Below are 19,480 nucleotides of genomic sequence, written 5' to 3' on the forward strand. Positions count from 1 at the left end.
GACCGTATTATGTCACAAAATCAATGTAGAAGTACTTGCAGGTTCATTCTGGCAGGTTTTGAAAAGTTAAATCTTTTTCTAGATGTGAAACATAACATTTATGGGTTTTATGTATTTTAGGAAGGTATTTATTTGGTTAGCTTGACAAGGCCATATGTTGAAGCTGACTACTGTTGAAGCTTCTTTTTAAATAATAAAAAATACACTCACCTTGAGATTTCAAGCTACAACCATAAGACTTTTTAAGGGGTCAAATCATTTGAACATTTAAATCTTACAGAATATTTAACCTGCATCCACAGTTCAATACCTTCAGAGAGATTCATCTGTCTAATTGTCCAGCTAACTACCTCAAGCCTAGCCTTGGACATAGGCTACTAAAAACAGCCTAATTCATGCTAACAATGCTAGAAAACCCACAAGCAGTGTGTTAATATTTATGAAATGCTAATTTGTTATCAATGTGCTAATCTATACATCTATACATGTTAGCAACTTGTTAATTCATACTAGCAATGTGTTAATAGAATGTTGCTAACATGCTAATTCATATTTAAAATGTTAACCATGTTAGAAACATGCTAATTAAGTAATGCTAATTATCAAAATTATGTTAAAAACATGCTTAAAATTGTTAAAGTGTGTAAGTCTCGTGGTAAAATATGATAAAAACACACTAGCAGTGGGTTATTTCATGTTTATGAAATATTAATTTGTTATCAGTGTGCTAATCTCTAAAACTGAACATTAACAACATGCTAACTTGTGCTAACAATGTTAAAAGATACTAGAAACAAGTTTGCATCATGTTAATTCATGCTAGCAATGTGTAATATAACATGTTGTTTACATACTAATCAATTGTAACAATAGGTTAACCATGTTAGAAACATGGGCTGCGTCCGAAATCGCCTACAACTCAGTAGGTACTGCATTTGAATTTAAATGTAAAAGTATGTTTAATACACTATGAATGTGAGCAGTATGAACGGAACTTGGATGTACTGCATCCACCATTTTGTCATGATCACATGAGTCACTTCACTCTCGTTCATCAATTCTCTCGTGGTGCACCATGGGATAGCGCAGCATGCATCAGATGTGCACTTCAGAGTCTCGCCGAAAGTAGTAGGTCATCAGAGTACTTCTCGCATATTGTTTTTCGAATTCTATAAATTTAGACATTTTACTCGATGGAGCTGTGCAATCAATTAAAATCAAATCGCAATCGTAGTTTCAAACATTGCGATTATTAAATCGCAAGAGGCTGCATATGTATGTATATACATATATAAATAAGGAATAACGTCTGAGGTGAAGTGCTTCAAAACCAGTCTGCTATGCTTCAGATAATTAAACATGCTAGACTTTCTGCGAAGAATTGTTGCCACAGCTCTCAGATTATTAAGCTGAAGCTTGACCTAAATTAAAATCAGCTTGAAACTTAAATTAAATCAAAAATCAAATCGCAATATGTGTCAAAAAAAAAAAAAAAATCGCAATTAGATATTTTCCCCAAATCGCACAGCCCTACTATTCGACTCCCGTACTGTTTTCAGCTTACTATATAGTATGGAAGTATGTGATTTCAGGCGCAGCCATCCTAATTAATAAATTAATAAATTTTGAAACATGTTAGAAACATAAGCTAGCAAAATGCTAAAACATGTAAACCATGTGGTAAAACATGCTCGAAACATTAATTTTCATAAATTTTCTGATTATTTCCCAGAGATGGGTTGCAGCTGAAAGGGCATGTGTTAAAATGTGCTGGATAAGTTGGCGGTTCATTCCGCTGTGGCGACCCCGGATTAATCTAAACCGAAAAGAAAATGAATGAATGAATTTTCTGATTAGTAAAACCCCCAAACAAAGAAGTTTAAAATTTAAAGTCTGTATTTGTCAAGTTTGTCATGAAACTTCACTTCTTCTTTTTCTTCTCTGTGTGCTGCACTGACCACTCTGCACTTGTTTGTTTGTCCTTTATATTTGATCATCTAGAGGTTTATCCAGTACCTTGCATCAAGAAGCACACTCTTTAACTTGAATAATTTCGTAGATAAAGGCGCATTACAAGGTATGTTTACCCTGAATAATGAATAAGATTTGTGCAGCATGCGAAGCTGTAAATGGTCTAAAGACTTGTACTGTTGAACATCTCTTCTAGGTTATGATATGTCCATCTACATTAGACGCTACAGCAGGTATCTGACCGAAAGGGCTCTGTCCTACAGACTCGTCGCAGCTGATTTCACCAAGATGAAGAGAGGGTGAGACGTGTGCTCTGGTGAAATGTCCCATAATCAAGTGGCCACATTACAGAACAGCATCTTTTGAAGGTGTAGACCGTTTGGGTTGAGCTATGTTTAACCTCTCCTTGTCATGAAATTTTATGCACAGGACTGATGGAGTGATGCGCACCATGAGCATAGAGAAGCTGATGAAGACTCTACCTATCACTCAGAATCAGCTCGATGCCCTTTTGGACTTTGAGGTATGCAAGATAAGATTATTTGTGAATAAAACAATTACAGTGAAGTGTTTCCTGCTGGGGCGACACGGTGGCTCAGTGGTTAGCACTGAAACCTCATAGCAAGAAGGTTGCTGTTTCGAGATTAAAGAAACACATATATATGATATTAGAATAGTGTTAGCTTTTGTAAGTGATATGTTTTAGAATAGATTATGTAATGTTCAACTTCTCAATAATATTAGTAAAGCAAACGCAGGCCCTATATGTGCCGTTCACGTATATTTCAGTTAATATGGAAAGCGAGAGCATGTTTATACCAAATCTAATATTGGGTTTTATTTTAAATGCGTGTCCGTGTAAAACAATATAATTTACACAAAGAATTTATAGGGTTCTTCTCTAAAAAAGTAGTTACTCCATCCTGTTTAGAGCATCATTATGGGTGTTTTAAGGTGGTTCAAGTGATGGATCTGCGACAGAGAAACTACGGGTTTTGGGAAACACTTGCCACTATATCTTTCTTTTTCCAAACGATGCATCGTACTATGATAGTTCAGCCGCTAGTTACGTCGTTGTTTAGGAAACGCACCTCTGTTTACTAACATACATTTTCTCGCACAAAATGTTAAGAGCCTATAGAGGGACTGTTTATGTTTTTCCTCGATAGAATTACATTGTATTTCAAGCAACATACTCAAAGGGTCACAAACAATTTCAATGGCCAAAACTTGTTGTTTTTTAAATGTGTGTCTCTGTGAAGGGGAAACATGAGCTCTGTGTATTTAGTTTGATTTTATTACATGTACTCAAAGATTTTGCATTCATCCAGGCATCCTCCCATTCATCCGCCGGGTAACTTGTTCTAATCAAGCCGTTGTGATTATATGCATCCAAGGATTAAGTGGTATTATTGTATGTAATATAATATAATTGTACATGTATAATTATAATGAGTATTTGACTCTAAACATTGTGCAGTTTTATCTCACTTTATTTTGTAAATTGTATTCATGTAAGATGCACATTATGCATATGTTCTTATATAAAACTATTATTGCTGTTTACAGTTCATTATTTATTTACATAGTGCTTTCTGTTTATTCTTTTTCTGTGTAATCTACTTTTATAAACCTTCAGTGTTGTCCAAAATCATTAACACTTGTCATATTTGACGTTTTCAGTTGAATTGGCTTCTACAATAACCACAAAATGAACGAATAAAATCTACAAAGTCAACATTATGCTAGGAACACAGGAGTATTTCATGTGCTGCTGTAATTGCTGCAAAATGTGGACATACCAGATATTAAAGTTTAAAAAGGATAAAATCTCTATTTTGCCCACCAGACGTTTGACCCCCCCCTTTATTTTTCATTACCCTTTATTTAATTGACAAAAGTACAAGGAAAATATCTTTTCACCATCAGAATAAACTAGCTGCATCTCACTCCAAAACTGTTGTAACAGAGGCTAAATAAAGTAAAAAACACACCACAATTAGCAGATGAACAAGAGATTTACTGTATGTTTGGCTATGAAATTATACAAAAGAGGTTTGTCACTGAAACACCGGACATCTTTTCATTGTACTTGTCTAATCTACTTCTGTGTAATCTACTTTTTTTAAACGTTCAGTGGTGTCCAAAACTATTAGCTCTTGTCATATTTGACGTTTTAAGTTGTTATTGTTGAATTACCTATTATAATACCCAGAAATGAATAAATGTGGTGGCGCAGTGGGTTGCACGTTCGCCTCACAGCAAGAAGGTTGCTGGTTCGAGCCTAGGCTGGGTCAGTTGACATTTCTGTCTGGAGTTTGCATATTCTCCCCGTGTTCGCATGTGTTTCCACCAGGTGCTCTGGTTTGCCCCACAAGTCCGAAGACATGTGGTACAAATAAATTGGGTATGCTAAAATTGATCATAGTGTATGAGTGTGTGTGAGTGTGTATTTTTTCCCAGTGATGGGTTGCAGCTGGAAGGGCATCCGCTGCGTAAAACATACGCTGGATAAGTTGGCGGTTCATTCCACTGTGGCGACCCCAGATTAATAAATGGACTAAGCTGAAAAAGAAAATGAGTGAATGATTGAATGAAATCTACAAGGTCAGCATTAAGCTCTATAAACCAAAGAAACGAGCCAACATGAGGAGATTTAAGTAATTTTCCTTACAAATCATCAGTATTTCATGTGCTGCTGTAATTACTGCAAAATATGAACATATTAGATATCAAATTGGATCAAATCTATTTTTGCCCACCAGATATATATATAAAAATCACATGATTAATGTATCTTCATTATGTTTACTCTTGTTTGAATTTATACCAGTGTGCTTTTACACCAAACCCCTCCTGAAGAAAACAGAAATGTTCAATTAGATTTAAACCCTTTGAATTACTGAGATACTTGCAGCTTCCCTTTAAGATTCACTTCAGATCTAGCCGACATCAGTAGGTGTTTGAAGGCCTGATATTGCTTGATGATTTATAGATGCCTTGTAGGAATGCAGAAATCTTGCTAGTTGATATTTAAAGGGTGCAGTTTTGATTACATTTGTGACTTTGCTCTTTCCTGTAGGCCAGCTCTACTGAACTGACCAATGGAGTGATCAATTGTGCCTTCACGCTGCTCTTCAAGGACTCGATCCGCATCTTTGCTGCTTACAATGAGGGAGTCATTAATCTGCTAGGTAAAGCTTCAAAAGTTCAAAGTGCAAAAATAAAACACAGAAAATCAAGAATCTGCCAAATATTGTCATTTTTTACTCACCCTCATTTAAAGTCCAGGAACCAAAAAATATCCTCAAAACAGACCATATACCTTCAGGGTTTCAATCAGAATATTAATAGTCCGCAAAAACAATTCATATTAAACAAAAATGATGACTTTATTCAACAGTTTCTTCTCTTCAGTGTCGGTATATTGCGCACGTTTATGAGACATTTGTGCATGTTGACTGCTGACTTTTGTCAATTGAATAATGAGAATAAAAATTAAAGGGTTATTTCACCCAAAAATGTCATATAATTTACTTTATAAATTTGTATTTGTAAATTAGTAATATAAATCTAATATAAATTTGTTCATCTTTGAAACAAAATCAAGATACTTAAGATGAAATTCGAGAGCTCTTTAACCTCCATACACAGTAGGCCTCGTTGAAGGTCTAGAAAAGGAACCAGTGGTTCAATGAAAATATTATGAAATTAAAAAAATACTTCTCTGCATGCATAAAACAAAAATAATGACTTAATTTCAAAGTTTCTTCTTCTCAGAGTCAGAGTATATTGTGCACTTACATTTAGTTTTCTTGTCACATTTGCTTGCAAAAACAGTGCAAGGTTAAACGCGGACGCAGTGTGTGTAAACTTTGTAACGACATTTTGTGTGACTCATCGTTGCAGAAAGGCTTGAATTAACTCCACAACAAATACATCAAATAATCATTGGTGAAGTTGTTACAATAGTATTTCTCACAAACATTACATGACATCTGCTTCCTTCATGTCTGCCACTGTGCTGTTTATCTGACGAGGCGCAGATTGAGTCAGGGAGAACTAGCATTAAAGGCACAGGCAGCAAAACCAGCTACATAGTGTACAGAGCAGGAATTCCAATATTCTGGAAGGTTTAACAAATAATCTGATGGGTGTTTTGAGTTGAAACTTTCCAGACACATTCTGGAGACAAAAAGACTCATCTTGAATCTTGAAAAGGATTAAAATAGGTGTCCTTTAACATAACTCATCAAGTGCCTATGTGTTCTTCCCTCCATAGAGAAATATTTTAATATGAAGAAGAATCAGTGCAAAGAGGCGCTGGAAATATACAAGAGGTTTCTCGTCAGGATGACCAAGCTCTCCGAGTTTCTCAAGGTGGCCGAGGTAAAACGTCTCCAGATTTATTCCGTGCATGGGATGGTCGGGCTCATCTTATTCAGGCCCCCTTTTTTGCTAAGTGTCCCTTCTTGCCTTTTGGTCCAAGAACCTGTATCAGAGGTCCTCCCCCCTCATGCTGCCTGTTCTGGTGCCTGCACTGCATGCCTTAGCAGAAAGTCTCTCTATCTATCTGTCCCTCTCAACAACAGCAAGAACAGAGCTATGACCACAGTCCTGTAAAGTGTTGTTTTGCAGTTCGGATACAGGCACAGTTGTTGAATAACGGTCGAGTAATTGATAAGATAATCTGAAATATGATCCTCACTTACTAAACTAGATGTTTTTTTGACAACTGTGCCAGTGTGTGATGGTTGGATTTAGCCGTTTATATTTTGTCCATTATTTTGAGGACTATATTTGGGGTAAAGAAATGCTAAGCACATCCTTCTTGAGTTTTGTTTTCTATCCTTTTTGATTTTTGCTTTCTGGCTGAATAATATGACTCTTCAGGAAAAGGGTGAAGTGCTATCCAAAAACTGACTAAAGTTGACTTTAAGAGCACATTTCTTTCTTTGTATAACAATGTGTGTATGCCATTTGTTTTTCTTGTCTTCTTTTCCAAAGTCAACATTAGTTGTGTGTTTCTTTTGGATGTTTCTCACCTAAGTCATGTTAAAAACCTCACCATTGACCTACTCAAGTGTCTTCTCATTGACCATCTCCACCAACCACCAACCTCAATGTCTGTGTGTCGTCCATAACCTCTCTCTTTCTCTCTCTCTCTCTCTCTTTGATTTTTTTGATTTCTTCATACACTGCATGGAGTAATGGCTCTTTTTCTTAATTCTTCTTTCTCCCTTCTCCACGTTGCCTCGTTTTATTTCTTTCCTTCTTTCTCTTTTTTACCGTTTGGTTTCACGTTTTGTTTTTCCGTTCTCCCTCCCTTCCTTTTTGTTTTTCTTTTGTGTCACAGCAAGTTGGAATTGATCAGGTTGACATCCCAGATCTCTCACAGGTTAGTGGTGCATTTCATCTCAGTTTCTCTCATGTGGCTTCACCCTGATCTCTCTCATTCACGCCTCACCCCATAGACCATCATCCTCCCTTTCCCCTCCCTGATTTTCTTTTGATTTCCCCCCTCATCTATCAGACTTTTAGGATAGGGGCCTCAAGAAACTTACTCCATACCCGCGCACTCCCAAGGAATCAGATGTGCTGTTTTGCATTTTCTGTTGTCGCCAGAGGTAAATGGGTACCTAAGCTAGTCTATTGTGAATTTGTTACAGGTGCTATCTCTGATAGCCGCTGCCTTGATTATGAACACATTTGATCAGTAATGAAAAGTCAATTAAGGTCTCATTAAAGCTTGCCCCCTCAAGCCACTATTTCTTACTGGCATAAACCCATGAGAAATTTGACTGCTTGTAATTTGAAAGCTGCGTTTTCACCGTCTCCGACACTCGCACATGACTTCATGAAATTGTGCTTCACTTTAATGGTAGCAGTGCTGGAGAAAATATGTCTTTTTTTAAATAATAATTAAAGAATAACGAATATAAGTGTTTATATTCATCCAAAACCACCAATTCTACATAGTGTGAAGGATTTTAGTAGGGCCCCATGATTTCCTAATGTAGTAAACTGCAGAATCCAGACATGAAATGGAATTATTTGTTGAGGAACACAGAATGTTTGGCTAAATTATTGCTGTTCATCTACTCAGATCTCAGTGTGAACTTGTGTTTGTGAATATCAGACAACAAACCGTGTTTTTTTTAGCATTTGGCATATTTATGAACTAACATTTTGGTTAAATTCCAAAAAAAAACTGCTGTCAAATTCAATACCAATTATTTGGTTAATTGGAAATGCTTTTTGATCGCAGTGTTTCTCAACCACGTTCCTGGGAGACCACCAACACTGCATGTTTTAGATGTCTCCTTTGTCTGTCACACCCATTTAGGTCTTTCTGTCTCTGCTAATGAGCTGATGAATCAGGTGTGTTTGGTTAAGGAGACATGGAAAATGTGCCGAGCTGGTGGTCCTCCAGGAATGTGGTTGAGAAACACTAGCTGCGTTCCAAATGGCACACTATGCGGTATGCACTTACATATATATATATATATATATATATATATATATATATATATATATATATATATATATATATATATATATATATATATATATATATATATAGTGTCCCAAATGGAACACTAATGTTTTTTTACTAAGCAGAAATTCAAACCACTTCCCAGATGACGTTTGACGGTTGCCAAATTAGTAAAATAAATGGCTAAACTACCAAATATTACCCGCCTTGAGTACAACCACCTTCACCATCGAGAGGTGTTATAATCACTCTCATAGGAGAATTTTACTTTCACAATCCGAGTAATCCTACATCAATAACCAAAAGCTTCGCCCCTTCCACTACGTGAGCAAAGCAGTGGCTGTTGAGTGTGTGAAGTGTCCAACATTCCATACTTCAATTTACTGGTTGAATAAGTGCATCATCCAAGTATTTAAAGTGCCCTTATTCTTTCTTGAGTTTTCAGTGTGAACGCACAACTTACACTATTTATACTACAAAATGGTGCAGAATAGTACACAAGTATGTGATTTAGGATGCACCACTGCTATAGACGCATTAATACTAAAATTCTCAGCTGATTAGGTATATATCTGCTGATGCTGATTCAGACATTTTATCAATATATCAGTTCTGCTTTTGTAACATTGTTTAAAATACTTATAAATGACACAGATTTAAAAGAACTGTCATAAACAGAAAACACCATACATCATATTAACATTAAAGGGCACCTATGATGAAAATCAACTTTTATAAGCTGTTTGGACAGAACTGTGTGTATAGTGTGTCCACAATCATTTTGTAGGGATTTAAATCCAACAAGTCTCTTTTTTTAAATTTCCTGATATTAAAATAGGACCCAAATCACAGTGATTTTGAGGCCCACTGCAACGTGTTGTTGTCCAAAAAACATTTTTTGTAAATAAACTGTGATTAAAATATTTGTTACAACGCTCTGTGATTTTTATAAGTTTAAAACGTTTTAAATCAGAGCATGTTTGTAATAAAGACTTTGTAATTCTTAACAGCTATAATCACTACAGCTGTATGGTGTCAATAAACGCTAATATGTGTTTGTGTGTATGTGTACTAAAACGCCATTCGTGCGAGACTCATCATTTCAGAAAAGGCTTGAATAAACTCCACCACAAATATATGAAACAAACTTACTTGGTACTTTTGACTAATGAGCTGTGTGTCAGCTTCATCCAAGTCTGTCACTGTGCTGTTTATCTGACACAACGCATTATGAGAAGCAGACACGCACGTGGGTATGGTTGTTGGGAAAAAGCAGCTCAATTTATTTCAAGCCACAGGCTACAAAATCAGCTACAACATATTCAGACACCAAAATGGCCAAATTCTGGAGGCTACAATAAGTAATCTGAGCTGAAACTTTACAGACACATTCTGGAGACGCTAAAGGCTTATCTTAAATCTTTTAAAAGGGGTAAAATAGGTGCCCTTTCACTAAATGTTAAAGATTAAGATCTCAATACTTTTTAATGTTATTAATTCATATGAACATTGGATTCTTAAAAATAAGAACTTCTCTCACTACAAACAAAAGTATAATCAGATAAGCTGTATAAAAAATTATGGAAGTTTCCCCTAGTTAAATGTAATAATCTCAACCAAATGTAAAGTTATTTCTTTAAAAGACGTGCTCAGGATGAATTTAAAGTGTTTTTTTTTTCTTTTCTTTTGACTTTCATCCTCTGATAACTGGCAGTTTTTTTTTAACAAACGATTCTTTAATAAAACACAGCAATTGATTATTGTCCAATTTATTGGTGCATATCTAATTTTAACCATCAAAATATCTGGGAAAAAGTTATTCATAAAAGTTAAAACTGCAATTTAGAAAACAGGATATCATAGGGCCCTATAGAGAAACAAAATGTGTATATCTCATCCTTATACTATTGGAATAAAATCCATCCATTGCATGTAGAGGTTAAAATATATTTACCCTCAACCAAAATTCAAAGTGAAAAATCGACACACAACTCCCATATGATCTTCCATTGGAAATGAGTGAAGTCCAGTCTGTGTCGTTTGTCGGAGACTGCGAAAAGGCGGCTTCTACACAGATTGATATATGGCTAAATGGTGCTTGTGCATCAATCTCTGCTACGTTGTACGTGGCCAGTTGGGCATTGCTAGGCTAAATAAAGACATCTCCCCACCTGTGAGCACTCACCTTTGCCATATATCTCTGTACTGGTAGGGTATTCTGCTTGGATAGCTTCTTGGGAAGAACAGTGAATGTGCACAACCTAAAAAAGAATGCCTCAAAACTGGAGCCGGGGACTAAACTCTGCCTGGCACCTCACGACGTTTGATAGTCAGCAACTCCAAATATAGACCTGCTTTTCCTGTGTTTTTAAACAATTCCGCCGGAGGTGCCCAGCCACTGACACTGTCCCCCCTTCAGTTTGCCACCCTTTGGCATATTTGACATTTTCATTTACATTGGACAGGGACTCCTGAAGGTGTTGGGCTGGCACACTACAGAGTGGTACTTCAACAAAAAACATTTTATTGGAAGGAGTGCCTTGTTTTCTTAAGCGGAAGCAGTATTCAGAAGGCCTGCGTTTGATTCTCAAGTACTCTGATCATTAGCGTCATTGATTAGGCTTCTTTTCATAAGTGCCTTTTCTTGTCTGTAAGATAGATATATTCATCACGGCCTTTTGTATACTCCTGCTCCTGTAGTACCCTTGTCTTAACTTCTCTTCCTTGTTTATCTCTCCTTTACTAGTGTGTTGTTTTTCGTTGCATATGTTTTTTTTCTTCAGATTTCTCAGTAGAACTGCTCGCCCTCTGTTGTGTCTTCAGATTTACACGTCTGAGAAATCTGCTCTTTTGTTATTCATGAAGTTTTCCTCCTCTGAATTGGCATGCACACCGGACACAGCTCGTGGCCCAAAGGCAAATGTTGTGTAAGAACGGATGCTGCCCAGTCCTTTCGGCTGCCATTTTGATTCAATTGACGTTGCTCTTTTTTTTTAAAGAAAGAAAGAAAGAAGGGAAGAAAGTGCAATACAAGCACAAAATGCTGGCAGCGTGGTCTTGCTCAATGTTTGCCTTACTTTGGTTAACCTGCTTTGGCTTCCATGTGCTTCGGATTTTGTCAGAAAATGCCTATTACAATCAGCTAGGGGTGTGTGATATTTTATCATCTATGATAATAGATGTCAGTTAAAATGACCAAGTATGCCAAAGCCATAAATTCACAGCGAATAGAATGCAGTTTGAATGTACTTGTAATTGAGATTCAGAAAGCAAAGACTATGGTGCAGTTAAATGTGATGCATGTCATTTTTTCAATGTGTCAAACCATGAAATTTTACTTGTGATTTTTGACTCTTTTAAAGCCAATTTTGAGAATATGTTAAGTTCAATATAGAATAATTTGGCTGATTTGCTCAAGTTCATTTTTGCAGGTTTAGCATACTAACCTGTTTGTACCTAATTCTATATTGGGAATTATACTACACACACCAATGTGGATGTACTTTTAACTTTTGATGAAGCTTAGTTTGTATTTATACAATATTTCTTACAGTTAAATTAGTTTTAACAGCCAGCCCAGCAAGCATTTTTTGTTTTTAAAAGATGTCTAATATATCTAAAAGATCTTGGCTAAAACAAGGCTAAATTTGGACTGTCAGTGACAATCTAATAGATGTCTAATAATAGGCCAAAACTAGAGTAGTCATCAAATGAAAAAAATGAGTGACTAGACTACACATATAAAGTCTGTCTAATATGTCTATTTGATGACTAGTCTAGTTTTGAGCTATTCTTAGATGTCTATTAGATTTTCACTGACAGCCCAAGTTTCGCCTTGTTTTAGCTGAGCTGTCTATGTTTAAACACAAAATTGTTAAGCGGGTACTTTTACATTTGAGACAGCAGGCAAAAAAAAAAAACAAAAAAAAAACAGATGAGTAAATATACATATTTATTTATACATTAAAAAAAATTGAGTACCGTATGATTTTTAGATTTTGTTAGATTTTTGTTTTTTCTAACATCCCTTTTGAAAAAGAATATTCGCAACAATTAGAATATTTGCAACATACTTACAACAAGTTACGCCATGCTATCAACATGTTAAATCAGGAGTGCTCAGCCCTGTCCTGTGACCTTCCTGCAGAGTTCAGCTCCAACCCTGATCAAACACACCTAAACTAATTAATCAGGACCTAAACAGCTCTGGATAATTACAAGCAGGTGTGTTAAATATGTGTTGGAACTGATATCTGCAGGAAGGCAGATCACTAGAAACAAGGTTGTTCCCCCCTGTGTTAAATCATACTAGCAACATCCTAGTAATGTGTTAAAATTGTTAGCAACATGCTGGTAGATACTATATGCCAGGGGTGTCCAGGCTCGGTCCTGGAGGGCTGGTGTCCTGCAGATTTTTAACTTGCCTCAACACACCTGCACAGTTGTTTTTAAGAGCTTGATTAGCTAGCCCAGGTGTGTCTGATTGGGGTTGGAACTAAACTTTGCAGGACAACAGACCTCCAGGACAGAGTTTGGGCACCCCTGCTATATGCTAACCATGTTAGGAACTTCAGGCCAAAATGTTTTTACCATGCTATTAACATGTTAAATCATGCTAGCGACATCCAAGCAATGTGTTAAACTTGTTAGCAACATGCTGGGAGATTTTATATGCCAGGGTTGTCCACATTCAGTCCTGGGGCCAATGTCTTGCAGATTTTAGCTCTAACTTGCCTCACCACACCTGCAAGGATGTTTCTAGAAAGCGTAAAGCCGTGATCATACTAGACTTTTCTCCCCATAGACTTCCATTCATATGCACGTGAATGCATCAGACCAGAAATGCAAGCTCGTGCGACAAGTTTCGCAATTTGTTGTGTTGCAAAGTTCAAGCTTAGTGAACTCTGACCTGCGAAATCGCATTGCATGATTGGGTGAGACCAATCAAAGATCAAAGCATGACCTCTCTGAACAGAAATTTAAAACATGGACCAAGCGCTCGCTTATTATTTAAAAATTATATAAAATTTGCAGTTTGAGCTACCAGAACTGTAAATCTGATGAGTTTTGAAGAACGAAACTATCCTGGATCGTGTCAAATCGTCAATAAATTAAGAAAATTTAATAGATTAAATTAAGTAATCCACGTACGAAAAACGGACCCCAGGACAAAGTTTGGGCACCCTTACTCTTTGCTAATCATATTAGAAACTTTGTAATTCAGGGCAACATGTTAAAATGATAAACATGCTAAATAATGTTAGCAATATGTTAGATTATGTGAATTAAACGTGCTAGTGACATGCTCAGCTACTTGCTAAATTACAAATTAAATTAGAATGTTATCACTTGATTACGTGGACATTATCTGTGTTTATCAGCTGATAGATGTGCGCCAGAAGGGGCCTTCTTCTAGGCTCAGAAGGCTGTTATTGTCCATCTATATGGTTAATCAGCTAAAGATCACATACAGCTGAGGCACGAAGTTAAAAAGAATTTATATTATTGATTAAATTTCCCATAATTGTATCTTATTAACGTCTACCCCTACTCCAACCCTAAACCCAACCGTCACATGTAAAAACAGATATGGATCTGCAGTCTTCTCTATTAGTATAGCTGATTAACCACGTGGATGGATGATAATAGCCTTCTGAGCCTACCAGTAGGAGCAGGAGACCGCTTCTGGCCCATATCTATTAGCTGATAACCACTGATAATGCCCATTCAATCGAGTGATAACGTTGAAGGGAGTGGTTAAATCATGTAAGCCATGTGTTAATGACATTTTTCACTTTCTAAATGAAAAGTTTTTTGTGTTATTTTTCTATTTCAGACCAGATGTTGTCAAGTAACACCAAAGTTTATCATTAAACTTCACTACATTTCGAGACTGCTACCCTTTATTGCTTAATATTTTTAAAATAATGGAGTGATTTGCTGGTCCAGTGTTCCATTCATCTAGTCACTTGATCAATTTCTAAATAAATCAGCCCTATTGAATGAGTTATTTGAATTGGTGATTTAGTGAATTGCCTGACAGTTTTAGTGCAAGTTTTTAATCAATCATAAGCCTAAACCAGTAAAGATACCAACCCAAAACACACTCTGAATACTGTATAATTATTGCTTTTAAAGAAATCCCTCAAATAATTTGTCATTATCACACACCCCTACAATCAGCACCAAAAACAAAACAAAAATTGCTTCAATTTTACTCATTTATTTCCTATAAATCCAAGTGGAATCCAAAGATTAGCAGGTTCTGCTGTGGCGTTTGATTCCCGTGCAGTATGTGCGTTTTTATCCTGTGCATGATTAGAAAAATCCCCCAGTAGGCCAGTCTGCTTTCTGTTTTTCATGGTTTTAAATCTTCTCCAATGATCTCAGTCGACCTTGCGGGTCTTAAATGGCCTGTCGGAGAACTTGCATGGGAAACAGACATTGTTTTGCATGTGTAGCTTTGAAGCTTAAGTCCTTTCCACTTGAATTACTTCTGTTGTGTTTCCCCTTTGTTTTCAGAGACTCATAACCACTATTAGGTTTTCTTAGTTTATGCAGCCTTTGTGTGTGTGAAGGTATGAGTGTGTAAGAGAATTAATGGTAGAATATACATTTAGTTTATGCATTAATTACTTATTTTATTAATCATAGGTGCACATGTTTGAATGTGGTGTGCGTGTGTGTTTTAATGATTTGCTGCTGCTGCTGAGAGCCATTTTGTTGTGTGGGCTAAAACCTGTGTTGCCTCATCCTTCTCGACCTCACCATCAGGCTCCCAGCAGTCTCTTAGAAGCTCTCGAACAACATCTGGCTTCTCTGGAGGGAAAGAAAATGAAAGACGCCTCTACTGTCAGCAGGTACTTGAATTCATCATGGGATTCGCTGTACGGGTCAATGACAAATATGTCGGGATGATGAAGATGATAAAAAAGGAGCACTTTCCTTTTACTGCATTTAAAGTCCGCTCTGACCTGGAGAATCATATTTTATATGTTTAATTTTTTTTGGATGTTCCACTGTAGGAAATTTTCCACTGTAGGAAATGTTCCACTGTAGTCATGTTAGCAACATCATGATGTTAAACATGGTAAATCCTGCTTAAAACAAGTAAAAATGTTAAATAATCATGAGGTAAAACATGCCAAAAACATGCTAGTGATATTCTTTCCGTGCTATTTCATGTTAGCAAAATACTAACAACACACTAATAAACAGGGTACAAATGTGCTAAATCATGTTAGCTTCATTAAAATACATGTCAGTAAATCATGCTATATTAATATGCTAATGATGCTGAATGTAAGTCCTGCCAACGACAAGTTAAAAATGTTAAATATGTGGCAAAACATGCCCTAAACATGCAAGCAATATTCCTACTATGCTATTCATTTATTCGTTTTCTTTTCGGCTTAGTCCCTTTATTAATCTAGGGTCACCACAGCGGAATTATCCAGCATATGTTTTATGCAGCGGATGCCCTTCCAGCTGCAACCCATCACTGGGAAAACTATGCTATTTCATCTTAACAAAATACCATTGACATACTAAGAAGCATTGTACTAAGTCATGTTAGCATCATGAAACTAGATTCTATTAAATCATACTATATCAATATGTTGTTGATGTTAAACATTGCAAGTGTTGCTAGCAACAAGTTAAAAATGTGAAATAACCATATGGTAAAACATGCCATAATCATGCTAGTGATATTCTTAGTACTAATGTGCTAGGTCATGTTAGCTTCATTAGAATACTTGCCAGTAAATCATACTATTTCAATGTGCTAATGATATTAAACATGGTAAGTTCTTCTAACAACAACTTAAAAATGTTAACCATGTGGTAAATCATGCCCTTAACATGTTAGCAATATCCCTGCCATGCTATTTCAAGTTAGCAAAATACTAATGACATACTAAGAAACATTGTACTAATGTGTCATGTTAGCTTCATGAAACTAGATACTAGAGAATCATGCTATATCAATATGCTAATGATATTAAACATGGTAAGTTCTGCTAACGACAAGTTAAAATGTTAATATGTGGTAAAACATGTTATAAACATGCTAGCAATATTCCTGCCATGTTATTTAATGTAAGCAAAATACTATTGACACACTAAAAAACATTGTACTAATGTACTAACTATTGTTAGCTTCCTGAAAATATGTGCTAGAAAATCATGCTATAGCAATATACTAATTATATTAAAAATATTGTGTCCTGCTAACAAGTTAAAAAATGTTAAATAATCATGCTGTAAAACATGCCATAAACATGCTAGCAATATTCCTATCATGCTATTTCTTGTTAGCAAAATACTAACAATGTGTACTAAGAAACTAATGTGCTAAGGCATGTTAGTTTCATCAAACTAGATGCTAGTAAATCATGCTATATCAATATGCTAATGATGTTAAAAAGTCATGAAGTCCTACTAACAAATTTAAAATATCAAATAACCACATACTAACAATATTCCTATGCTATTTCATGTTAGCAAAATACTAACAACACACTAAGAAAGATTGTTGTATTAATTAAAGTTAGCTTTGTGTTAGCCATGATACTAACAAAAAAATCAGGTGCCAGTTTAAAAGGGCATGGCATGCTCATAATCATAGTTGCCATAGTGATTCTGGTTTTCATAGTACAGTTTTTACAGATTGTCATAATGTAAACATCGAAACTTGCCTAAAACAGGTAGGCTATTTGTTTGCGTGTTGTTTGCGATCAGATGCTCCAAATCATCCTCTCTTTGCATTCATAGGGAGGTGGAGGGTGACAGACTACAGCCTGCAAAGGTAAGAAGAGATGTGATTCATTTGTCGCTTCATATCTCTTTCAAATTGTTAATGAGCGCAGACTTCACAACAGCATAAAATGTATTTTCAGAGTCCTTCCTTTTAGCATACTTTCATACAAACAATTAGGTTTTCCCTGAAAAATTCAGTGTCAGCTGACAGGATATGCTGTTATTTTCATTCTGCAGGCTGTTCAGCTCAAAGACATTGGCATGCAGACGCCAACAGTATCTCCCAGCGGGCAGTCTGTGGGCAGTGCCAACAGTAGCTGCACCAGCAGTGGTGCCACCGAGCTTCTGTCCAGTCCACCTGATTTAACCATCACAAACGGGTACATGGAGCTGGCTTTCCTCCACTGTATGAGTGGTCTTTCAGTACAAAATACCATTGTTTTGTGTTAATTTATTAGCATTTATTATGCTTGTTGAACTACTATTAAAGTCACTTCTTCCCTGCTGAAAAATCCAGCTTAAACCAGCTTAGGCTGGTTGGCTGGTTTTAGCTGGTTGACCAGGCTGGTTTTAGAGGGGTTTTGGCCATTTCCAGGCTGGTTTCCAGCCATTTCCAGCCTGGTCTTAGCTGGTCAGGATGGGAGATGACCAGCTAAAACCAGCTTGACTAGCCTAGCCAGGCTGGGAGCCCAGCCAAAACCAGCTATGTCCAGCTTAAACCAGGCTGGTCAAGCTGGTTTTAGCTGGATTTGGCTGGTCATTTTCCAGCCTGACCAGCTAAGACCAGGCTGGAAATGGCTGGAAACCAGCCTGGAAATGGCCAAAACCCCTCTTAAACCAGCCTGGTTGACCAGCTAAAACCAGCCAACCAGCCTAGGCTGGTTTAAGCTGGATTTTTCAGCAGGGTTGTTCAGACTGTAAATATATCTCTTCTAAGAATTTTCGAGATACATCACTCCAGTCTGCTATATCTAACTGACCAGACTTCAATTAAATGCATGATAAAAATGTAAACTTTTGGGTGAAAGGATGAAAACCTTTACACAAATAAAGTACTTCACTAGCAAAGCTTAGCAGATCCCCAAGGACAAGATAAAGCACGTCAGGCTAATTGATTCAAGAAGTGTGCTAATAATGTTAGCAGTGTTAAAACATACCAGTATTGCTCTAAATCATATTAGCATATGTGCTACGCCATGTTAGCAACATGAAAACATATTAGTAAATCATAGATAGCCATATGCTAACAATGTTAAACATGATAAGTCCCGTAGCCTAACAAGTAAAAATTGTTGACCGTGTGGTAAAACATGTCATAAACATGCTAGCAATATTCATACCATGCAACCAACATGCTAACTTCACTAGCAAAGCTTACCAGATCCCAAAGAATATGTTAAAGTATGTTAGTAACATTTGACTGATTCAATAAGTGTGCTAATAATATTAGCAGTGTGTTAACACATGCTCTAAATCATATGATATCAATGTGCTAAACCATGTTATCAACATGAAAACATGTTAGTAAATCATAGCTAAATGCTAACAATGTAAAACATGGTAAGTACTGTATCAAGTTCAAAATGTTAACCATGTGGTAAAACATGTCAGAAACATGCTAGCAATATCCTACCATGCTATTTCAATGTGCAATGTTTGTCATGATAGAAAACAAGCAACCAACATGCTAATTTATGCTGTCGATGTTCTAACTATGCTAGAAACATGTTAGTAATGTTAAAAAAGTGTTTTCAAAAGCAAATGACTATTCGTATAGTCATTATAATTGTATTTTCCTTTTTATCTTGAACAGTGTGCACAACTTCACCAATGACCATTTCGATCTCCAACATAATTCCAGCACCCCTGCGCAGACAAACACCCTACCAGCCAGCAACAACAGCTGGGGAGGTAATCGCATTGGCACAAAACTCGTCATTTGTATATTCAGTTTGTTTTAGCATTCATCTTTAATGCAGTGTTAGTCTTGCTTTTTCTTATGTCTTGCTCTGTTTTCTTATTCAATGGCACATTCTGCACTGGTGTGGGACTCAATCTGGTGAGTATTTTACATATTGTCAAGTGAAATATGTAGTTTGTGAACTTTTAGCGGCATTAATAGGAACTTGTTTTCAAACTGTTTCTGCCTTTGTCTTTGACTTGTCAGAGAAATGGATATTCCCTCCCAAAAATGCTCCTATTAGACTTTTTTGCAACATTTGTTTTTTTCACTATCAAAAATATACAGAGTGG

The 19,480-nt window shown here is 36.3% G+C and overlaps 1 protein-coding gene across 1 annotated transcript in view; it reads left to right on the forward strand.

The window, feature by feature from the left end:
- The window catches only part of wu:fj42b12, a 37,304-nt gene that overhangs the window by 5,309 nt on the left and 12,515 nt on the right, over positions 1-19,480 (forward strand). Inside the window, 10 exon segments of the mRNA NM_001366697.1 lie at positions 2,002-2,077; positions 2,168-2,270; positions 2,401-2,494; positions 5,054-5,165; positions 6,254-6,360; positions 7,328-7,369; positions 15,242-15,327; positions 17,243-17,276; positions 17,465-17,607; positions 19,041-19,138. Coding sequence (NP_001353626.1) covers positions 2,002-2,077; positions 2,168-2,270; positions 2,401-2,494; positions 5,054-5,165; positions 6,254-6,360; positions 7,328-7,369; positions 15,242-15,327; positions 17,243-17,276; positions 17,465-17,607; positions 19,041-19,138 — 895 coding nt within the window.

This window comes from Danio rerio, chromosome 21, assembly GCF_049306965.1.
Source record: "Danio rerio strain Tuebingen ecotype United States chromosome 21, GRCz12tu, whole genome shotgun sequence".
Classification (NCBI taxonomy): Eukaryota; Metazoa; Chordata; class Actinopteri; order Cypriniformes; family Danionidae; genus Danio; species Danio rerio.